This window comes from Lucilia cuprina, chromosome 5 (assembly GCF_022045245.1).
Source record: "Lucilia cuprina isolate Lc7/37 chromosome 5, ASM2204524v1, whole genome shotgun sequence".
NCBI lineage: Eukaryota > Metazoa > Arthropoda > Insecta > Diptera > Calliphoridae > Lucilia > Lucilia cuprina.
Window position 1 is genome coordinate 13,575,411 of NC_060953.1, and position 18,962 is coordinate 13,594,372.

Here is an 18,962-nt window from a genome sequence, read left to right on the forward strand (position 1 = left end):
AACTAGAACAGAACTAGAACAGAACTAGAACAGAACTAGAACAGAACTAGAACAGAACTAGAACAGAACTAGAACAGAACTAGAACAGAACTAGAACAGAACTAATACTGAATTAGAACCGAACTTGTAGTCCTCTATAATCGACATTTGTTAATTTTAAACCATTATTAATCTTAAATAATTTCAACATTATATTTTAATTATTATTATGCTTTATTGATTTAATGACTTCTCGCAATATGTCGTACCTCCCCACAATAAATTGTATCAATTAATTAATTTGTTTATTTGCATATAAATTAAAAGCAACATATAATTAATCAAATTGTTTTCCTCCTTTACATTTATTTGCAGGCTCTCATGCACCTCAATCATCATATAAATCAATTGTAAAATATAAAGTATAAAATCGTGATTGATAAATGTTTTCAAATTATAAATTAATATTTAAATTTACAATTTAATATAAGAAGAAAAATAAAACAGATAAAAAGCCATTGAATTGCCTTAAATTAAAAAAAGAGAAAAATTTAAATAAAATAAATCTGTTAAATAACAAAACAAGGTCATTTTAATAAATTTCCTTTAAATAGAAAATAAGTGTTTAATATGTTTTAAATATACACATAACAAAAAAAAGAAAAAAATTGTTTTTTGAAAAGTTTTGTTTATTAAAAAAAAAATTAAAGAAAATTTAATTTTATTGATTAAGTGAATTTTTTTATTATTATTGAGGAAAAAGTTCCAAAAATGCCGCCAATAACAGCACAAAAGCAGCAGAATTGGTGTCTCAACATGATGTGGCTGGTGACTTTGGTGGCCATAAGTGGTGAATATTTAGTTAAAGGGGGTGAGTTTTAAAACATTTATTTAAAATTACTTTAAGGTGTTTAGGAGTGACATTTAAAACTTTTTTTATTGTTTTTTTCAACTGCTTAAATTAGATGATTTAAAAAAAGTCACAAACAAATATCATTCTAAATCAGTAGCATGACATATTCATGTTCATTAAATTGTATTCAACAGCTTGCAACATTTTTATTTATAATTTATTTCAAAAGATTTTCAAAACGTTCTCTCTAACGTCAGCCGGTGACACAAGAATTTTTATATTTTTCTCTAAAATGTATCTTTTTTTTTTTTTTTGTACTGCCAATTTTTAACTGCAATAAATTAAATTCACATGCACACTTAAAATCCACAATAACCATTTAACCTTCCCCAAGTCAATGAAATCCCACCACTACTACTACTTAATCATTAACAGCAGAAAACACTAAAGAAATTATTAAAAAAATTTTAATTTTTTAATACAAATTTAATAACTAACAGAACGACATCAAAATTTATATATTTTTATGTATGACACGACATTTATGTGTATGAAACTTATTTAGAAAATTTAGAAAAAGAAATTGTCATAAAAACAAAAAGTTGAATTGATTTTAAAAAGCAAGAGCGAAAGAGAGAGAGAGAGCAATACAGATAGTAAAAACGTCATTCCACCCACAATGTGCAAGATTGTTAATAATTATTTGTAAGATCTTGAAGGAATTATTTTTTTAATTGGTCTATTAATATTTAAAATGTTTTTAAAAGGTGTGGGACATTAAAAAAAGAAGGCAATTAAAAATTGCTTGCTGTAATAATTTTGATTTGTTTTTGAAGTGCTCTACTGTAGCAACCAAACAAACTGATCCATATACATATGTATTAGTCAACTTAAACGATTCTCATCGACTGTAGTTAACTTTACACTTTACTCAAGATTATCTCTAAGCGACTATAGTCAACTCTTGTCATTTGCAGTTGTCGCCTTAAGATGATTATAGTTAACTCTTTTCGATTTCAATCGATACTTGTTATAATTGTTTACAATTACTCTCTCTCTACTTGACTCAAGACGACGACTATTTTCTTTGGCTTTAGTTTCCAGTATTTGTTATTCTTACATTATACTCTACTCTAGTTATCTATACATTATACTCTACTACTCAAGTCGACTCGATCTTCTTTACAAAACATTTCTCTGTTCGAGTATAGTTGACTTTATTTGATTTCAATCGACACTTGTTTACAAATACTCTCTCTATTTGACTCACGATGACTGTTTTCATTACATTCAGTCGACTCTAGTACTCTACTACACAAATCGACTCTATCTTCTCTAGTATGCTCCAGTTAACTTCTACACTTTTTCACAATACATTTCTCAGATCGGCTTAAGTCGACTCTTTTCATTTGCATTAGTTGCTTGTTGTCATTTTTAATTAACTCTAGTAGTCGACTTAAAAGATTCAAGTCAACTCTAACTTCTCTAGTAGACTTGTCTTGTTGTCTTCTACACTTGTTCACAATACCTTTCTCTGATTGGCTTAAATCGACTCTTTTCTTTGGCTTTAGTTGCTTGTAGCTATTTAGTTAACTTTAGTAGTCGACTTAAATGGTTATTGTAGACTGTAGTTGACTCTAATGGTGTTGTTTAGCATCTCTTTATCGCTTTTGTATAGTCATCTCTAAACGATCATAGTTGACCCTTTGCAGTTGTCTCAAGACGACTGTCGTTGAGTTTTTTTAGCTTTTAGTCTACATTAGTTGACTTCAGTCCATTCATTTCTACTCTAGTCTTCTACACCTGCTTTCAATATTTCAATACTTTATTCGAATATTTTCTTTACATTTAGTCGTTATTTAACATCTCTAGTCTGCCTTTGCAAACTTTTAATCATATCTAAGTGATCATAGACGACCTTCTGCAGTTGTCTTAAGGCGACTGTCGTTAACATTTTTTAGTTTTCATTTGACATAAGTTGACTTCAGTCGGCTTTAGTCCTGCTTACAATACTTTACTCTGCTACACTCAAGTGGACTCTATAGTCTCCAGCATTCTTTTGTGAATACTAAATTGTCTCTAAGCGTCGCGTAGTTGACAACATGCAGTTGTCTCAAGACGACTATCCTTGACCATTTTTGCATTTATTTAACTTAAGTTAACTCCAGTCGTTGTTAGTCCTTTCATTTCTCATGTCTTTTACACCTGCTTACAATACTTCTGCTCGACTCAAGTTGATTCTATCGTCTCCAGTATACTTTGGTGAACTCTAAATCACCTCTATGCGTCCCACAGTCGACTACCTGCACTTATCTCAAGAGGACTATTGTTGAGTTTTTTTTTTTTTGCTTTTAGTTGACTTAAGTTAACTCCGGTCGCCTCTAGTCTATTCATTTACATTCTAGTCTCTTACATTTAATTACAATATTTCATTCCGCTCGACCCAAGTCAGCTCTAATTTTCTTTGGCTCAAGTTGTCTTACCACGGTTTTAGTTAAACCTAGTTGGCTTTAATTGAATGAAATTGTCTTGCTTTGCCTTTGGTTATTTGTAGTTGTCTGTGCTTATCATCCTTAATCAACTCAATTTGATTTTAGGTCAGTAGTCTAGTTCTAGTTAACTTAATTGAATCCAGTTGTTTGAGAACGATCCTAGAAGTCTCTAATCAACTATAGTTGTATGCAGTCGATCTTAGTAATCTCTGGTTGACAAAAGTTGTCTGTAGTTATTGTGGGTAGATTAAACCCGTTATGTGTAGTCGTCAATTCAAATCTTTAGTAGATTTTATTTAATCTTTATTCCATCTGTCTCACCCTAATAGATTCTATTCGACTATAATCGGTCCAACTTGCTATCAATTGTCTATAGTCGTTTTTGGTGGTGTCTAGTCGATTGTAAGTTTGATTAAAAGTCTCACAACTGTAGTATACTTGGGACCTCCTATACAAAGAAAATCATAGATATATGAAAAGATTTTACAGCTGAACACCTCAAAGTTAGAATATCTAATATCTGGAGGTTCACACCACGCGTTCTACGCTTTATCGCATTCTATACGTCTGTCAAAAAAGTAGAATCAAAGTATTTATATGCTAATCTACTTTTTTAAGCGTCACAGACGGAGTAAAAGCTGTAAAAAACGCGATGTTTTTAAAAAATAAAACAAAAATTTTACGCTTTAAAAGCGTAGCATGTAATTTGAAGCGTAGAATGCGAAGTAGGTATAAAAAGCGCGTAATGCTTTGAAGCGTAGTATGGACCTCCGGCTTAAGGATAATAAGAGGTAGTTATCTCAAATTTAGTGCGAACAACATTAACATCAATGTTAACACTTGGTAGTATTTTGTCGAGCAATGGGCCATGTCCTCCATATGATTCGTGTAATAGGGAAACTTTTAGAGGTAGAATCATTATACCCTACACCACTATAGTGGGGAGGGTATTATAATTTTGTGCTGATGTTTGTAACATACAAAAATATTGGTCCAATACCCGATCCGATATACCGATCGATTCAGAATCATTTTTTGAGTCGATTAAGACATGTCCGTCCGTCCGTCTGTCCGGCGGGCTGGCTGTCCATGTAAACCTTGAGCGCAAGGTACAGGCCGCAATTTTCAAGATAATTTGATGAAATTTGGACCAAGCACATTTTTTGGCACAGGGACGAAGCCTATTGAAAATGGTTGAAATCGGTCCATTATTTCACCTAGCCCCCATACAACCGTACCTCCCGATTTGAACTTTTTATGCCATAATTACGTCAAATATTATTTTAGAGGTAGAATCATTATACCCTACACCACTAAAGTGGGGAGGGTATTATAAGTTTGTGCTGATATTTGTAACATACAAAAATATTGGTCCAATACCCACCTTAAAGTATACCGATCGATTCAGAATCATTTTTTGGGTCGATTAAGACGTGTCCGTCCGTCCGTCTGTCCGGCTGGCTGGCTGTCCATGTAAACCTTGTGCGCAAGGTACAGGCCGCAATTTTCAAGATAATTTGATGAAATTTGGCACAGGAACGAAACCTATTGAAAATGGTTGAAATCGGTCCATTATTTCACCTAGCCCCCATACAACCGTACCTCCCGATTTGAACTTTTTATGCCATAATTACGTCAAATATTATTTTATCTCTCTAAAAATTGGCACAAATAAGTCTTATATAAGTATATATAAGTATAATTTTTAAAACTGAACGTTGATCGACACTAACCTATATAAAGAAAACTGATCGATTATTTCTTTTTAGATTATAAAGACAACTAATCGTCAATTTCCTATAAAAAAAGTTAATAATTCGACATTTTTCGCTAGGTGATCGCCAATTTTCTACAAAAAACTGATCGATTCAATTACTGCCAAATTAACCATTAAAATCCTACTCTTTATCCATTACTCACTCTTGCTAAATACTTTATGTAAACAACTTAATTTTCGTTTCATCTCTATTCCAACATCTGTCAGTTTGAGTTCTTTACCTCGCGCACTTAAATCTATTAAAAAATAATATTAAATATATTTTCATAAACATTTTAGTGAAAATAAAATATCTATTCTAAGATATAAACAATTTTCATAAATAAATGTGTTGTTGATTTTAAAAATGTTACGTTTTATTTTTAGAAAACTCATTCAAATAGATGTTTAAGAAGAATTTTAGCTTAGAAATTATTACCAGTATTTACGTAGATATATATTTTTTTCAAAAATTTTATTATTATGATTGTTATTAAAAGAAAAACAGCAAAAATATTTTAATTGTGTGCAAATATAAACAATGCCAGATGTGGCAGGTGTAGTTTTTGTAGCACAAGAAATTCATCTAAATTCAGTTGATATAATGTGTTTGTAGTATTTGTTTTATTACGTGTGTGTGTATGTGTTTTTTTGGTGAATTTTTATTTTTAAATTATTGTTGCTTTATTGTGAAAATTATTAATAACATTTAATTAGGTCATTTTTGAAGTGAAACATTAAATAAACGCAATATTTTTTTGTTGTGTTTCTTTTTTTGTTCGTTTAATAATTTACGTCTGAATTCATTTGCTTCAAGTGCTTTTTGCACTTTGTTAGTCATTTTATATGTGGTTTGTTTTTATTTGAGGTTTTAACTGAATTTATGTAATTTTTCTTAATTTTCTGTAAAGAAAAGTTTTTACTTTAGCAAAAAAAAAAAAAGTGCATTGTCCGGTCAATTTCAAGTACATTTATTACATTTGGCAAAATGTTTGTAGCTTTATCTGGTTTTATCTTTATAACACTTGAACAGTTTTAAGAAATTTAATTTATTATAGATTTTTTGTTTGTTTATTTATAACACTTTGATTCATAAAAAGAAAATCTTTTAAAATTTTAAAAATTTTTAGCAAAAAATGTAAAAAACTGTTTATGAACCCTAGAGCGTATGAGTGTTTTTAATACAAAAGTTTTTCCACAAAAAAGGAAAATTTGGAACTTTCTTCTAATACTTAGTAAAAATTTCCATTCTTGTTACGTTGCAAGAGAATTAATTAAATTTATTTCTATATTAAAAAATTTACAATGTTACCATCCCTGACTAACTTAGCTTTGTCAAAATATTATTTAAACACATTTTTTCATATTTCTTTTGATCATAACTTATTTTGTTTTATTTATGTTATGATTTATTAACATTATTAATTGTCATTCTTAAAAAAAACATGTATGTTGTCAACCCACCATCAATAATTTAAAAAAAAAAACTAAAAATACTCATATGTACAAGTAAACCATTTAAAACTATTTGCTAAAACCAAAAAAAAGTAACAACAAATCAAAAACTATTAAAAAAAGACCTTAAGAAACCCATTTTTTATTTTCAAGTACAAAAATCAACATTAAAACATGACAAGTTTAGTAACAATCAATCATGACAAGAAAAAAAAGGCAAATTATTCTAAAGAGTTCGATATAAACAGTAAAGTAAAGGAAAGAGAAAATTAAAAATTTTCATAAAGAGAACTATTTTATAAAAATTTTCTATAAAAAAGAAAACTAATCAGAAAAACAGTAAAAAAGTGACCTCCAGAAAATTGATCAAGAATTTTAGTAAAGAGAACGTTTAAAAAAATTCTAGAAAAGAAAACTAATCAGAAAAACTCTAAAAGAAGTGATCGCCAGAATATTGATCAAGAACTTTCTTCACAGAACAATATTGATCTTTAACTAGAAGAGAAAATAGATCGCGAGTATTCTATTGATTTTTAAAAGAGAAAACTGATCTTGAGACTTCTAATAACTTGAAAATTTAACAACAACGTAAATTGATCGCGAGAATTTTATTGATCTTTAAAAGAGAAAACTGATCTTGAGTCTTCTAAAAACTTTAAAACTAAACAACAATTTTCAAAAACTGATCGCAGTTTTTTATATAAAACACAAAATTGATCGTAAATTTTTTTGTATCAGAAAAACTCTAAGAAAGAGAAGAGAATTTTCCTCACAGAACAATATTGATCTCTAACTAGAAGAGAAAATAGATCGCGAGTATTCTATTGATCTTTAAATGAGAAAACTGATCTTGAGACTTCTTAAAACTTGAAAATTAAACAACAATCGTAAATTGATCGCGAGAATTTTATTGATTTTTAAAAGAGAAAACTGATCTTGAGTCTTCCAAAAACTAGAACAACAATTTTCAAAAACTGATCGCAGTTTTTTATATAAAACACAAAATTGATCGTAAATTTTACAAAATTGAACAACTGATCGTAGATTATCTTTTATCATAAATATCCTTTTAAAATTATTGCAATATTAAAATTTTTCCTTAGAAAAACATGAGTTTTGCAAAATTTTTTCAAGAAGAGAAAACTGAACTTATGTTTTCTAAAGACTAGAAAATTTAACAATAATTTTCTGTAAATACTAGAAAACTGTTTTTTGTATAGAATAGAAAATTGATCGCAAATAATTTTCTGTAATTACTAGAAAACTGATCGTAGTTGTTTTTATATGAAAGAGAAAATTAATCGCAAATTTTGTATAAATGAATAACTGATCGAAGATTGTCTACATAGTAGAAAATGTATTACTTATTTTTCAGAGGTCAGAGGTACCTCGCTGCTTATTTTTCTGCATCCAGATTTGGAGCCAGTAGTATGTTGCGACTGTCGGATCCAGGCTTCCATAAATCCGCTGTGGGTTTGGCGCCGGTAGCCTTCAGTCTAGCCCGACCCGGTGTCCCCGTCGAACTAGTCTGGGTGGCAGTTGCGCTCGACTCACCACAGCCTGTCGCCTTCGCCGTGGTAGTAGGGTCTCCGGAGATTATAAGGCCCCTTACCGGATACGCGGGGCACGGTTTCTTCTCGGACATGACATCGTACTATTGTGCATTTTATACTTGCTGCCAAGTATAGAGATTCTGCATTGGTGTTGTTGCAGACCACCTAACCGCCCAATATGGGAAACAGACGCTAGGTGGATTTTGAAGGGACGGATCGTTGGACATTGGGTTTTTTAGACCCGAACGGACTGCATTGTCAGAAAGGCACAATGATGAGGATAACTTTCTGACAGATGTAAGGACTGGTAGCCGCAGAAAATTGATCGCAACAGAAAGTTGAAGAGTAATTGTGATGCTCATTAGGTTGTGGAGCGTAAATGTTTCACGCGAAGATTACAGCCACATACAATAACAATACTTTGCTTTAGGAAAGGAAGGCATCTTTACATTAAAGGCACTTTAAATAACGTCAAATCTTCAAGGATATGTTAATCTATTTCACGTATGGACGGACAGATCTAGAGTGGGTTCGGTTGAGAATTAAAATTTGCTAATTATATTAGTTATTGTACAGAAACACATATTTTTAAATCGTACAGCTTTCGACCGTTGGTCGCATGGTAACTTCATCGATGATTAGATCGTTATGGTCTTGTATAAACCCACACCAGACCGACTTCAAAGTGATCTTCATAGTTTGCAATTAAATGCTTTGGTATAAGCCAATATTGGTCTGTAATGACTTCTGTAATCATAACAAGTAAGAGTGTTAAGTATATTTGATTATGACTAATCGTATATACTCACCATCAAACCGTATGCATGAAAGAGGAATGCTTGGGTTAATTATGGACCAATTCTCCTAAAACTTAACTTATGGCTGTTAACGCTCTTTTTCGGGAGGCCACTTATATGGGGGCTATACGAAAACGTGAACCGATATTAGCCAATATCTAACAAACCTTACATATAAGGAATATTTGTGTATAATTTCTTCGTTTCGTTTGGACTCTATCGTGCTTTCAACAGACGGACAGACAGAAAGAAAGACAGACAGAGGGACGGATAGACAGACAGACATTGTGGGTCCATGAGCAATATTTAGATGTGTTACAAACGGAGTGACAAAAGCAATATACCACCCATTATTATTGATAATAGGTATGAGAAGGAGGTGGCGCCCCTTTTCTAACAGACAGACAGACAGACAGACAGACAGACAGACAGACGGACGGACGGACGGACGGACAGACAGACATTGTGGGCCCATGAGCAATAATTAGATGTGTTACAAACTGAGTGACAAAAGCAATATACCACCCATCATTATTGATAATAGGTATAAAAAGGAGGTGGCGGCCCTTTTCTAACGCACTTTCTGTCTGCGAAAGGAAATTCTATATACCTAAAGTTATGTTTTCACTCCTTTACATACCATTTACTTAAACCAGCTATAACATTAAGTTGCTGCACAAAAAATATCTGCAAAATTCAAAACACAATTCATTTGAATACATGGTCAAGTGTGGGTTATAAAACAAAAGACAACAAAACTAACAAATACAAAGGAAAACATATGAAAAAAATACAAAAGCATAAAAGTAAGGCGGTATTTGGTCATAAATTCTTCAAATTTCTATAAAGGCGTCAAGTCAGTCACACAAAAAAAGTGTGACTGGTTTTTAAGCTCTATACAACAATTGACTAGTTTTGTCTTGTCTGATGCAAAAAGAAAAAAAAAAACAAACTAAAACATTCCTACTCAGACTTGCAGTCACCCGCATTTATTTGAATTATTGTTTTAAGATATGTTGAATATATTTTTTTGCGAAAATAGTTTGCACATGTTTTCTGGATTTTACGCTTTCGTGACTTTTCAACAGTTGTTTACAGACATTGGCAGCAGATCAAGTTTCTTTTGAAAGTCAAGTCAATGCGTAAAAGTGTAAAAATGTGATGTTTTGTATAAAAAAAGTTTAAAGTTTTTTCAAGTTTCTTACCTGTTTTACTTAAATTGCAATCCTTTTAAAAAATCATTTTTTTTCTTTGAGAATAGCAGGTATACACACCTTGTATGTGCCAGTTTGTAGAGCTGCTGAACTTTTGACCATGGCCTATTAAAACTTATTGGCAAGCAGGCATATTTACTTATTGGTTTGTTTGTATTTTGCATATAACTACATGTTTGTTCGTTGTGTATGTCTGCTTTGGGGAATTTTGTTTCAATGCTGTTGTATGTCATTGTTTAAAATACTTTTTATCCTCGAGTTTGATTTTTTTCGATATAAAATTGGATTAAATTGTTTACGTTATAGAAATATGTAAGTTTTCAGTTAAGTAGGCTGATAATTAACAATATTTTTGTTTAATTTATAAAGTTTATATGGTTTTATTAATACTTGCCTATGTAGGTATAAAATTGCACATTTAGTTAATCACGAATCTTAAGCTTTTTATAAGCTATCTGTAGAAAATATTTCAATTTAAAATTTGTACATTTTTTACCTAATTCTCAAAATTTATTTTATTTGTTGATTTTCCGGGTGCGTATGAGTAATATTTATTAAATGTTAGAATTTTTCATCTGACTCTATTCTGCTTATAAGCTATCTTCGTGTTATTTTTGTCTAATAGTTGAGGGACTTCCTTGTATCTAACTTAGCAAATTCTATTAATTATATGTGTGTCCTATAATGTGAATCTTTGATGGTTGTTTCTATATTAAAACGCTTATCTTCAGAGTCCTTCTCAAAAGTGGAAGGTATCACAGGAAGAACTTCTGTATTAATCCGAAGCAGCCGACAGAGACTTATGCTGGCTTTAAATGAATCTTTTAATTAGAAACAAGTTCCCTCGGATAAACGCGCTAGATTTAAACAGATCTTTGTATATAGCACTAATTTGGTTCAAACACATAAAGATTATATTTCCAGCGCCATGAACATTTAATTTTGACGTTACTTGATCCGATCGCCTTTACCTATAATTTTACATTCTTTACAACTTTAGCTGAGAGAAATCTATGGCATGGCAAAGAAAAAGCTCCTTAGTATCACTGTACCCCCGATATGCTATATATTCCTCTGACTCCGCACCTCTAATTTTGATTAGCTGTACACCTAGTTCTGTATGTCCACTCAGTTCACGCACCATCATACTCGTGTCATGAGAGTCACCCTATAGTATCATTGTAGTTCTGCTCACCGTTTCGTTATCCCAACAGGCTTTATGTTATTCTCTCATCCACATTTTTCAGCTTTCGTTGAGTCTGCATCAGTTAAGTCAGTTAGTTTGTTTGCAGAACTAGAACGGAACTAGAACAGAACTAGAACAGAACTAGAACAGAACTAGAACAGAACTAGAACAGAACTAGAAGAGAAATAGAACAGAACTAGAACAGAACTATAACAGAACTATAACAGAACTATAACAGAACTAGAACAGAACTAGAACAGAACTAGAACAGAACTATAACAGAACTAGAACAGAACTAGAACAGAACTATAACAGAACTAGAACAGAACTAGAACAGAACTAGAACAGAACTAGAACAGAACTAGAACAGAACTAGAACAGAACTAGAACAGAACTAGAACAGAACTAGAACAGAACTAGAAAAGATCTAGAACATAACTAGAGACAGATCATAAGTTATTTTTTTACCGTTACGGAGACTATAGAAAATTTAAAATATTTCCCTAATGTAGCGTACATGAAAACAACAATATTTTGTATTTCATCCAGCTGAAAATTTTAGTGAAACATTTTCACTGTCGTTTGTTTTTATTATAGAAAGTTTTTTTTTAGTTTTATTCAAATATTCTTCAAAAACAACCAATTAAATAATTTTTCTTTCATTAAAAACGTGGGATATTTTCGTTTCAAGAATTTTTATTAAAATATATATTTTTAATATCTTTTAAATAAAGCAAAAAATTAGAAGACAGCAGCATACAACGGCACAAATTATTAAAATCATAATGGAATAAAACTGCGAAAAACTAAAGGAAAATCATAAATGAATTAATTTTTTTTCATATATATTTGTTTTGTTTTTTTTTTTTTTTTTTTGCTTTACTATCTGACTGACATTAAATGTTTCTGCTTTCTATGCTAATGAACTTCAACTTGCTTTGGCCGAAATGAAAGAATTATAATGTGAGGGTGTAAATATTCTAAACAGAATTTTTTCTATGTCTAGAAATTTATTTCAATAATATTTATAAACAAAAAGTATATTAGAAACATGCATAACTTGATTTATGTTTATTATTAATAACTATTACAATATGGGGCGTGTGTAATTTGAATAAATTTGAAGGACAAGTTTATGAAAAAATATAAAATTTATCACCGCAGTAAAGTGGTCTAGAGTTTTAGCTTTAATTTTAGTTAGGTTTTGCTAAAATTGGTTAGCAATTATAAAATTTATACTTAGTTATGTTAAGAAGGTCGCAATTAATATTAATCATACGTCATGTGGTATTGAAATTAAAAAAACATGCTAATGCTAAATAGTTTATTTAAAGTTTAATATGTTTCTTTTAAATTTGTATAAATGTAATATAAGTACATCTTTTAGAAATAATAGTAGTTTAATATATTCTAATTTTTACTATTCAAAGTCCCATTATACACTAAAATTGAAAATTTAATTTTAATTTAAATCCTAAAATATGGCTCTTACCCCCTTTTCCTCCTGGCCAATTAACAAAAACTACTTAATTAAACATCTATTCAGTATCAATAATATAAAGTTATTTGTTTGTTTCCCTCACTGAAGGTTTTTGTCAATGTTACCCGCAATTGTATGTAAATTATTACAACAAAAATATAAAAAAACACAATATTAGAAAATAAACGTTAATTTATTTTATAGAAAAAAATATTTACTTTTTTCCCACTATCTCTAGACACATTTGTCAATTATGCGTCTCAACACTCAGCTGAGTAAATAATTTATTTGTTAAGCAAATTGTAAAATATACTAGTAGAGAAAATTTTTATTTAAAAAAATCTTAATGAATTCAAAACGACCGAGAGAAAAAAAAATAATAAATGAATTACTTACATATAAAAGCCATTAAAAATCCGCAAATATTTGAATTTTATAAAAATAAGCGTTCATTAAAAATGTACGCAACTTTTTAAATAACTCGTCAGACAACAGGAATTTCTGTCAGATAATGAATAATAATTTAAACTTTGTGATTTGCTTTCACTTCGAAGAATATTAAATTTCTTATAGAAGGGTCAATGAGTAATTAAAAGAAAAAAATACTTTGATATAAAAAATGTACTTTTGTCTATACACAACTAGAACAAAATTTTAACACAACTAGAATAGAACTAGAACAGAACTAGAACAGAACTAGAACAAAACTAGAACAGAACTAGAGCAGAACTAGAACAGAACTAGAACAGAACTAGAACAGAACTAGAACAGAACTAGAACAGAACTAAAACAGAACTAGAACAGAACTAGAACAGAACTAGAACAGAACTAGAACAGAACTAGAACAGAACTGGAACAGAACTAGAACAGAACTAGAACAGAACTAGAACAGAACTAGAACAGAACTAGAACAGAACTAGAACAGAACTAGAACTAGAACGAACTAGAACAGAACTAGAACAGAACTAGAAAATAATTAGAACAGAACTAGAAAAGAATTAGAACAGAACTAGAATTGGAATAGAACTAGAACAGAACTAGAACAGAACTAGAACAGAACTAGAACACAACTAGAACTCAACAAGAACAGAACTAGAACAGAACTGGAACAGAACCAGAACACAACTAAAACACAGCTAGAACAGAACTAGAAAAGAAGTATAATACAACTAAAACAGAATAAGAGCAGAAAAAAACTAGAACAGAACCAGACTAATATTGAAATTATTTAAAATGTAGGAATTAATTTATTAAAACTTGTGTTCTCTAAATTATGTTCCTGCTCATCAATCAGCCACAATTGTTTCGCAAACTTACTCTTTGCATTTGAATTATTGTTTTCCTATTTTTAATTGATTTATTTATTTTGCTATAATCGATTTAAAATATATATAATTTATTTTGCTATGTGTGTGTGTCCTGGGAACAAAAAATTTTCATAAATTATTTTGTTTGGCATTATTTCCTTAATAACTAAATTACACAAAATGACCTCAATAAATTTCAATAATTTCATGTTAACATGCATATAAAAGTTTTTGGTTAATTTGTGGATTATTCTTTCTATTAGATTTTGTGGTCTTCTAAAGCGATAATGAAACAGTAGCGAAATGTATGTATGTTTAATATTGAAAGTAATAGTTCTAATGAGATTAATGGAGAATTTGGCAATGTCTTAAGAAAAAAATTTTGTGAAGAAAGTGAAGAAGGAGAAAGAAAGTGAGTAATAAACAAAATAAATAGTTAGAAACTTAAACAAAGAAATTGTTTAAATTTATTAGTCGATGTTTTATAACAGAACTAGAACAGAACTAAAACAGAACTAGAACAGAACTAGAACAGAACTAGAAGAGAACTAGAACAGAACTAGAATAGAACTAGAACAGAACTAGAACAGAACTAGAACAGAACTAGAACAGAACTACAGAACTAGAACAGAACTAGAACAGAACTAGAACAGAACTAGAACAGAACTAGAACAGAACTAGAACAGAACTAGAACAGAACTAGAACAGAACTAGAACAGAACTAGAACAGAACTAGAACAGAACTAGAACAGAACTAGAACAGAACTAGAAAAGATCTAGAACATAACTAGAGACAGATCATAAGTTATTTTTTTACCGTTACGGAGACTATAGAAAATTTAAAATATTTCCCTAATGTAGCGTACATGAAAACAACAATATTTTGTATTTCATCCAGCTGAAAATTTTAGTGAAACATTTTCACTGTCGTTTGTTTTTATTATAGAAAGTTTTTTTTTAGTTTTATTCAAATATTCTTCAAAAACAACCAATTAAATAATTTTTCTTTCATTAAAAACGTGGGATATTTTCGTTTCAAGAATTTTTATTAAAATATATATTTTTAATATCTTTTAAATAAAGCAAAAAATTAGAAGACAGCAGCATACAACGGCACAAATTATTAAAATCATAATGGAATAAAACTGCGAAAAACTAAAGGAAAATCATAAATGAATTAATTTTTTTTCATATATATTTGTTTTGTTTTTTTTTTTTTTTTTTTGCTTTACTATCTGACTGACATTAAATGTTTCTGCTTTCTATGCTAATGAACTTCAACTTGCTTTGGCCGAAATGAAAGAATTATAATGTGAGGGTGTAAATATTCTAAACAGAATTTTTTCTATGTCTAGAAATTTATTTCAATAATATTTATAAACAAAAAGTATATTAGAAACATGCATAACTTGATTTATGTTTATTATTAATAACTATTACAATATGGGGCGTGTGTAATTTGAATAAATTTGAAGGACAAGTTTATGAAAAAATATAAAATTTATCACCGCAGTAAAGTGGTCTAGAGTTTTAGCTTTAATTTTAGTTAGGTTTTGCTAAAATTGGTTAGCAATTATAAAATTTATACTTAGTTATGTTAAGAAGGTCGCAATTAATATTAATCATACGTCATGTGGTATTGAAATTAAAAAAACATGCTAATGCTAAATAGTTTATTTAAAGTTTAATATGTTTCTTTTAAATTTGTATAAATGTAATATAAGTACATCTTTTAGAAATAATAGTAGTTTAATATATTCTAATTTTTACTATTCAAAGTCCCATTATACACTAAAATTGAAAATTTAATTTTAATTTAAATCCTAAAATATGGCTCTTACCCCCTTTTCCTCCTGGCCAATTAACAAAAACTACTTAATTAAACATCTATTCAGTATCAATAATATAAAGTTATTTGTTTGTTTCCCTCACTGAAGGTTTTTGTCAATGTTACCCGCAATTGTATGTAAATTATTACAACAAAAATATAAAAAAACACAATATAGAAAATAAACGTTAATTTATTTTATAGAAAAAAATATTTACTTTTTTCCCCACTATCTCTAGACACATTTGTCAATTATGCGTCTCAACACTCAGCTGAGTAAATAATTTATTTGTTAAGCAAATTGTAAAATATACTAGTAGAGAAAATTTTTATTTAAAAAAATCTTAATGAATTCAAAACGACCGAGAGAAAAAAAAATAATAAATGAATTACTTACATATAAAAGCCATTAAAAATCCGCAAATATTTGAATTTTATAAAAATAAGCGTTCATTAAAAATGTACGCAACTTTTTAAATAACTCGTCAGACAACAGGAATTTCTGTCAGATAATGAATAATAATTTAAACTTTGTGATTTGCTTTCACTTCGAAGAATATTAAATTTCTTATAGAAGGGTCAATGAGTAATTAAAAGAAAAAAATACTTTGATATAAAAAATGTACTTTTGTCTATACACAACTAGAACAAAATTTTAACACAACTAGAATAGAACTAGAACAGAACTAGAACAGAACTAGAACAAAACTAGAACAGAACTAGAGCAGAACTAGAACAGAACTAGAACAGAACTAGAACAGAACTAGAACAGAACTAGAACAGAACTAAAACAGAACTAGAACAGAACTAGAACAGAACTAGAACAGAACTAGAACAGAACTAGAACAGAACTGGAACAGAACTAGAACAGAACTAGAACAGAACTAGAACAGAACTAGAACAGAACTAGAACAGAACTAGAACAGAACTAGAACTAGAACGAACTAGAACAGAACTAGAACAGAACTAGAAAATAATTAGAACAGAACTAGAAAAGAATTAGAACAGAACTAGAATTGGAATAGAACTAGAACAGAACTAGAACAGAACTAGAACAGAACTAGAACAGAACTAGAACAGAACTAGAACAGAACTAGAAAAGAACTAGAACAGAAGTAGAACAGAACTAGAACAGAACTGGAACAGAACTAGAACAGAACTAGAACAGAACTAGAACAGAACTAGAACAGAAGTAGAACAGAACAGAACTAGAACAGAACTAGAACAGAACTAGAACAGAACTAGAACAGAACTAGAACACAACTAGAACAGAACTACAACAGAACTAGAAAATAATTAGAACAGAACTAGAAAAGAATTAGAACAGAACTAGAATTGGAATAGAACTAGAACAGAACTAGAACAGAACTAGAACAGAACTAGAACACAACTAGAACTCAACAAGAACAGAACTAGAACAGAACTGGAACAGAACCAGAACACAACTAAAACACAGCTAGAACAGAACTAGAAAAGAAGTATAATACAACTAAAACAGAATAAGAGCAGAAAAAAACTAGAACAGAACCAGACTAATATTGAAATTATTTAAAATGTAGGAATTAATTTATTAAAACTTGTGTTCTCTAAATTATGTTCCTGCTCATCAATCAGCCACAATTGTTTCGCAAACTTACTCTTTGCATTTGAATTATTGTTTTCCTATTTTTAATTGATTTATTTATTTTGCTATAATCGATTTAAAATATATATAATTTATTTTGCTATGTGTGTGTGTCCTGGGAACAAAAAATTTTCATAAATTATTTTGTTTGGCATTATTTCCTTAATAACTAAATTACACAAAATGACCTCAATAAATTTCAATAATTTCATGTTAACATGCATATAAAAGTTTTTGGTTAATTTGTGGATTATTCTTTCTATTAGATTTTGTGGTCTTCTAAAGCGATAATGAAACAGTAGCGAAATGTATGTATGTTTAATATTGAAAGTAATAGTTCTAATGAGATTAATGGAGAATTTGGCAATGTCTTAAGAAAAAAATTTTGTGAAGAAAGTGAAGAAGGAGAAAGAAAGTGAGTAATAAACAAAATAAATAGTTAGAAACTTAAACAAAGAAATTGTTTAAATTTATTAGTCGATGTTTTATAACAGAACTAGAACAGAACTAAAACAGAACTAGAACAGAACTAGAACAGAACTAGAAGAGAACTAGAACAGAACTAGAATAGAACTAGAACAGAACTAGAACAGAACTAGAACAGAACTAGAACAGAACTAGAACAGAACTAGAACAGAACTAGAACAGAACTAGAACAGAACTAGAACAGAACTAGAACAGAACTAGAACAGAACTAGAATAGATCTAGAACAGAACTAGAACAGAACTAAAACAGAACTAGAACAGAACTAGAACAGAACTAGAACAGAACCAGAACAGAACTAGAATAGAACTAGAACAGAACTAGAACAGAACTAGAACAGAACTAGAACAGAACTAGAACAGAACTAGAACAGAACTAGAACAGAACTAGAACAGAACTAGAACAGAACTAGAACAGAACTAGAACAGAACTAGAACAGAACTAGAACAGAACTAGAACAGAACTAGAACAGAACTAGAACAGAACTAGAACAGAACTAGAACAGAACTAGAACAGAACTAGAACAGAACTAGAACAGAACTAGAACAGAACTAGAACAGAACTAGAACAGAACTAGAACAGAACTAGAACAGAACTAGAACAGAACTAGAACAGAACTAGAACAGAACTAGAACAGAACTAGAACAGAACTAGAACAGAAACTAGAACAGAACTAGAACAGAACTAGAACAGAACTAGAACAGAACTAGAACAGAACTAGAACAGAACTAGAACAGAACTAGAACAGAACTAGAACAGAACTAGAACAGAACTAGAACAGAACTAGAACAGAACTAGAACAGAACTAGAACAGAACAGAACTAGAACAGAACTAGAACAGAACTAGAACAGAACTAGAACAGAACTAGAACAGAACTAGAACAGAACTAGAACAGAACTAGAACAGAACTAGAACAGAACTAGAACAGAACTAGAACAGAACTAGAACAGAAC

General features: G+C 29.9%; 1 protein-coding gene across 1 annotated transcript in view; it reads left to right on the forward strand.

Annotated features, from left to right (window-relative positions):
* Positions 1-623: 623 nt before the first annotated feature.
* The window catches only part of LOC111679430, a 74,656-nt gene continuing 56,317 nt past the window's right edge, over positions 624-18,962 (forward strand). Inside the window, exon 1 of the mRNA XM_023441009.2 lies at positions 624-850. Within this exon, the coding sequence (XP_023296777.2) occupies positions 751-850 (100 nt within the window). The 5' untranslated portion in view covers positions 624-750. The remainder of the gene's footprint in view (positions 851-18,962) is intronic.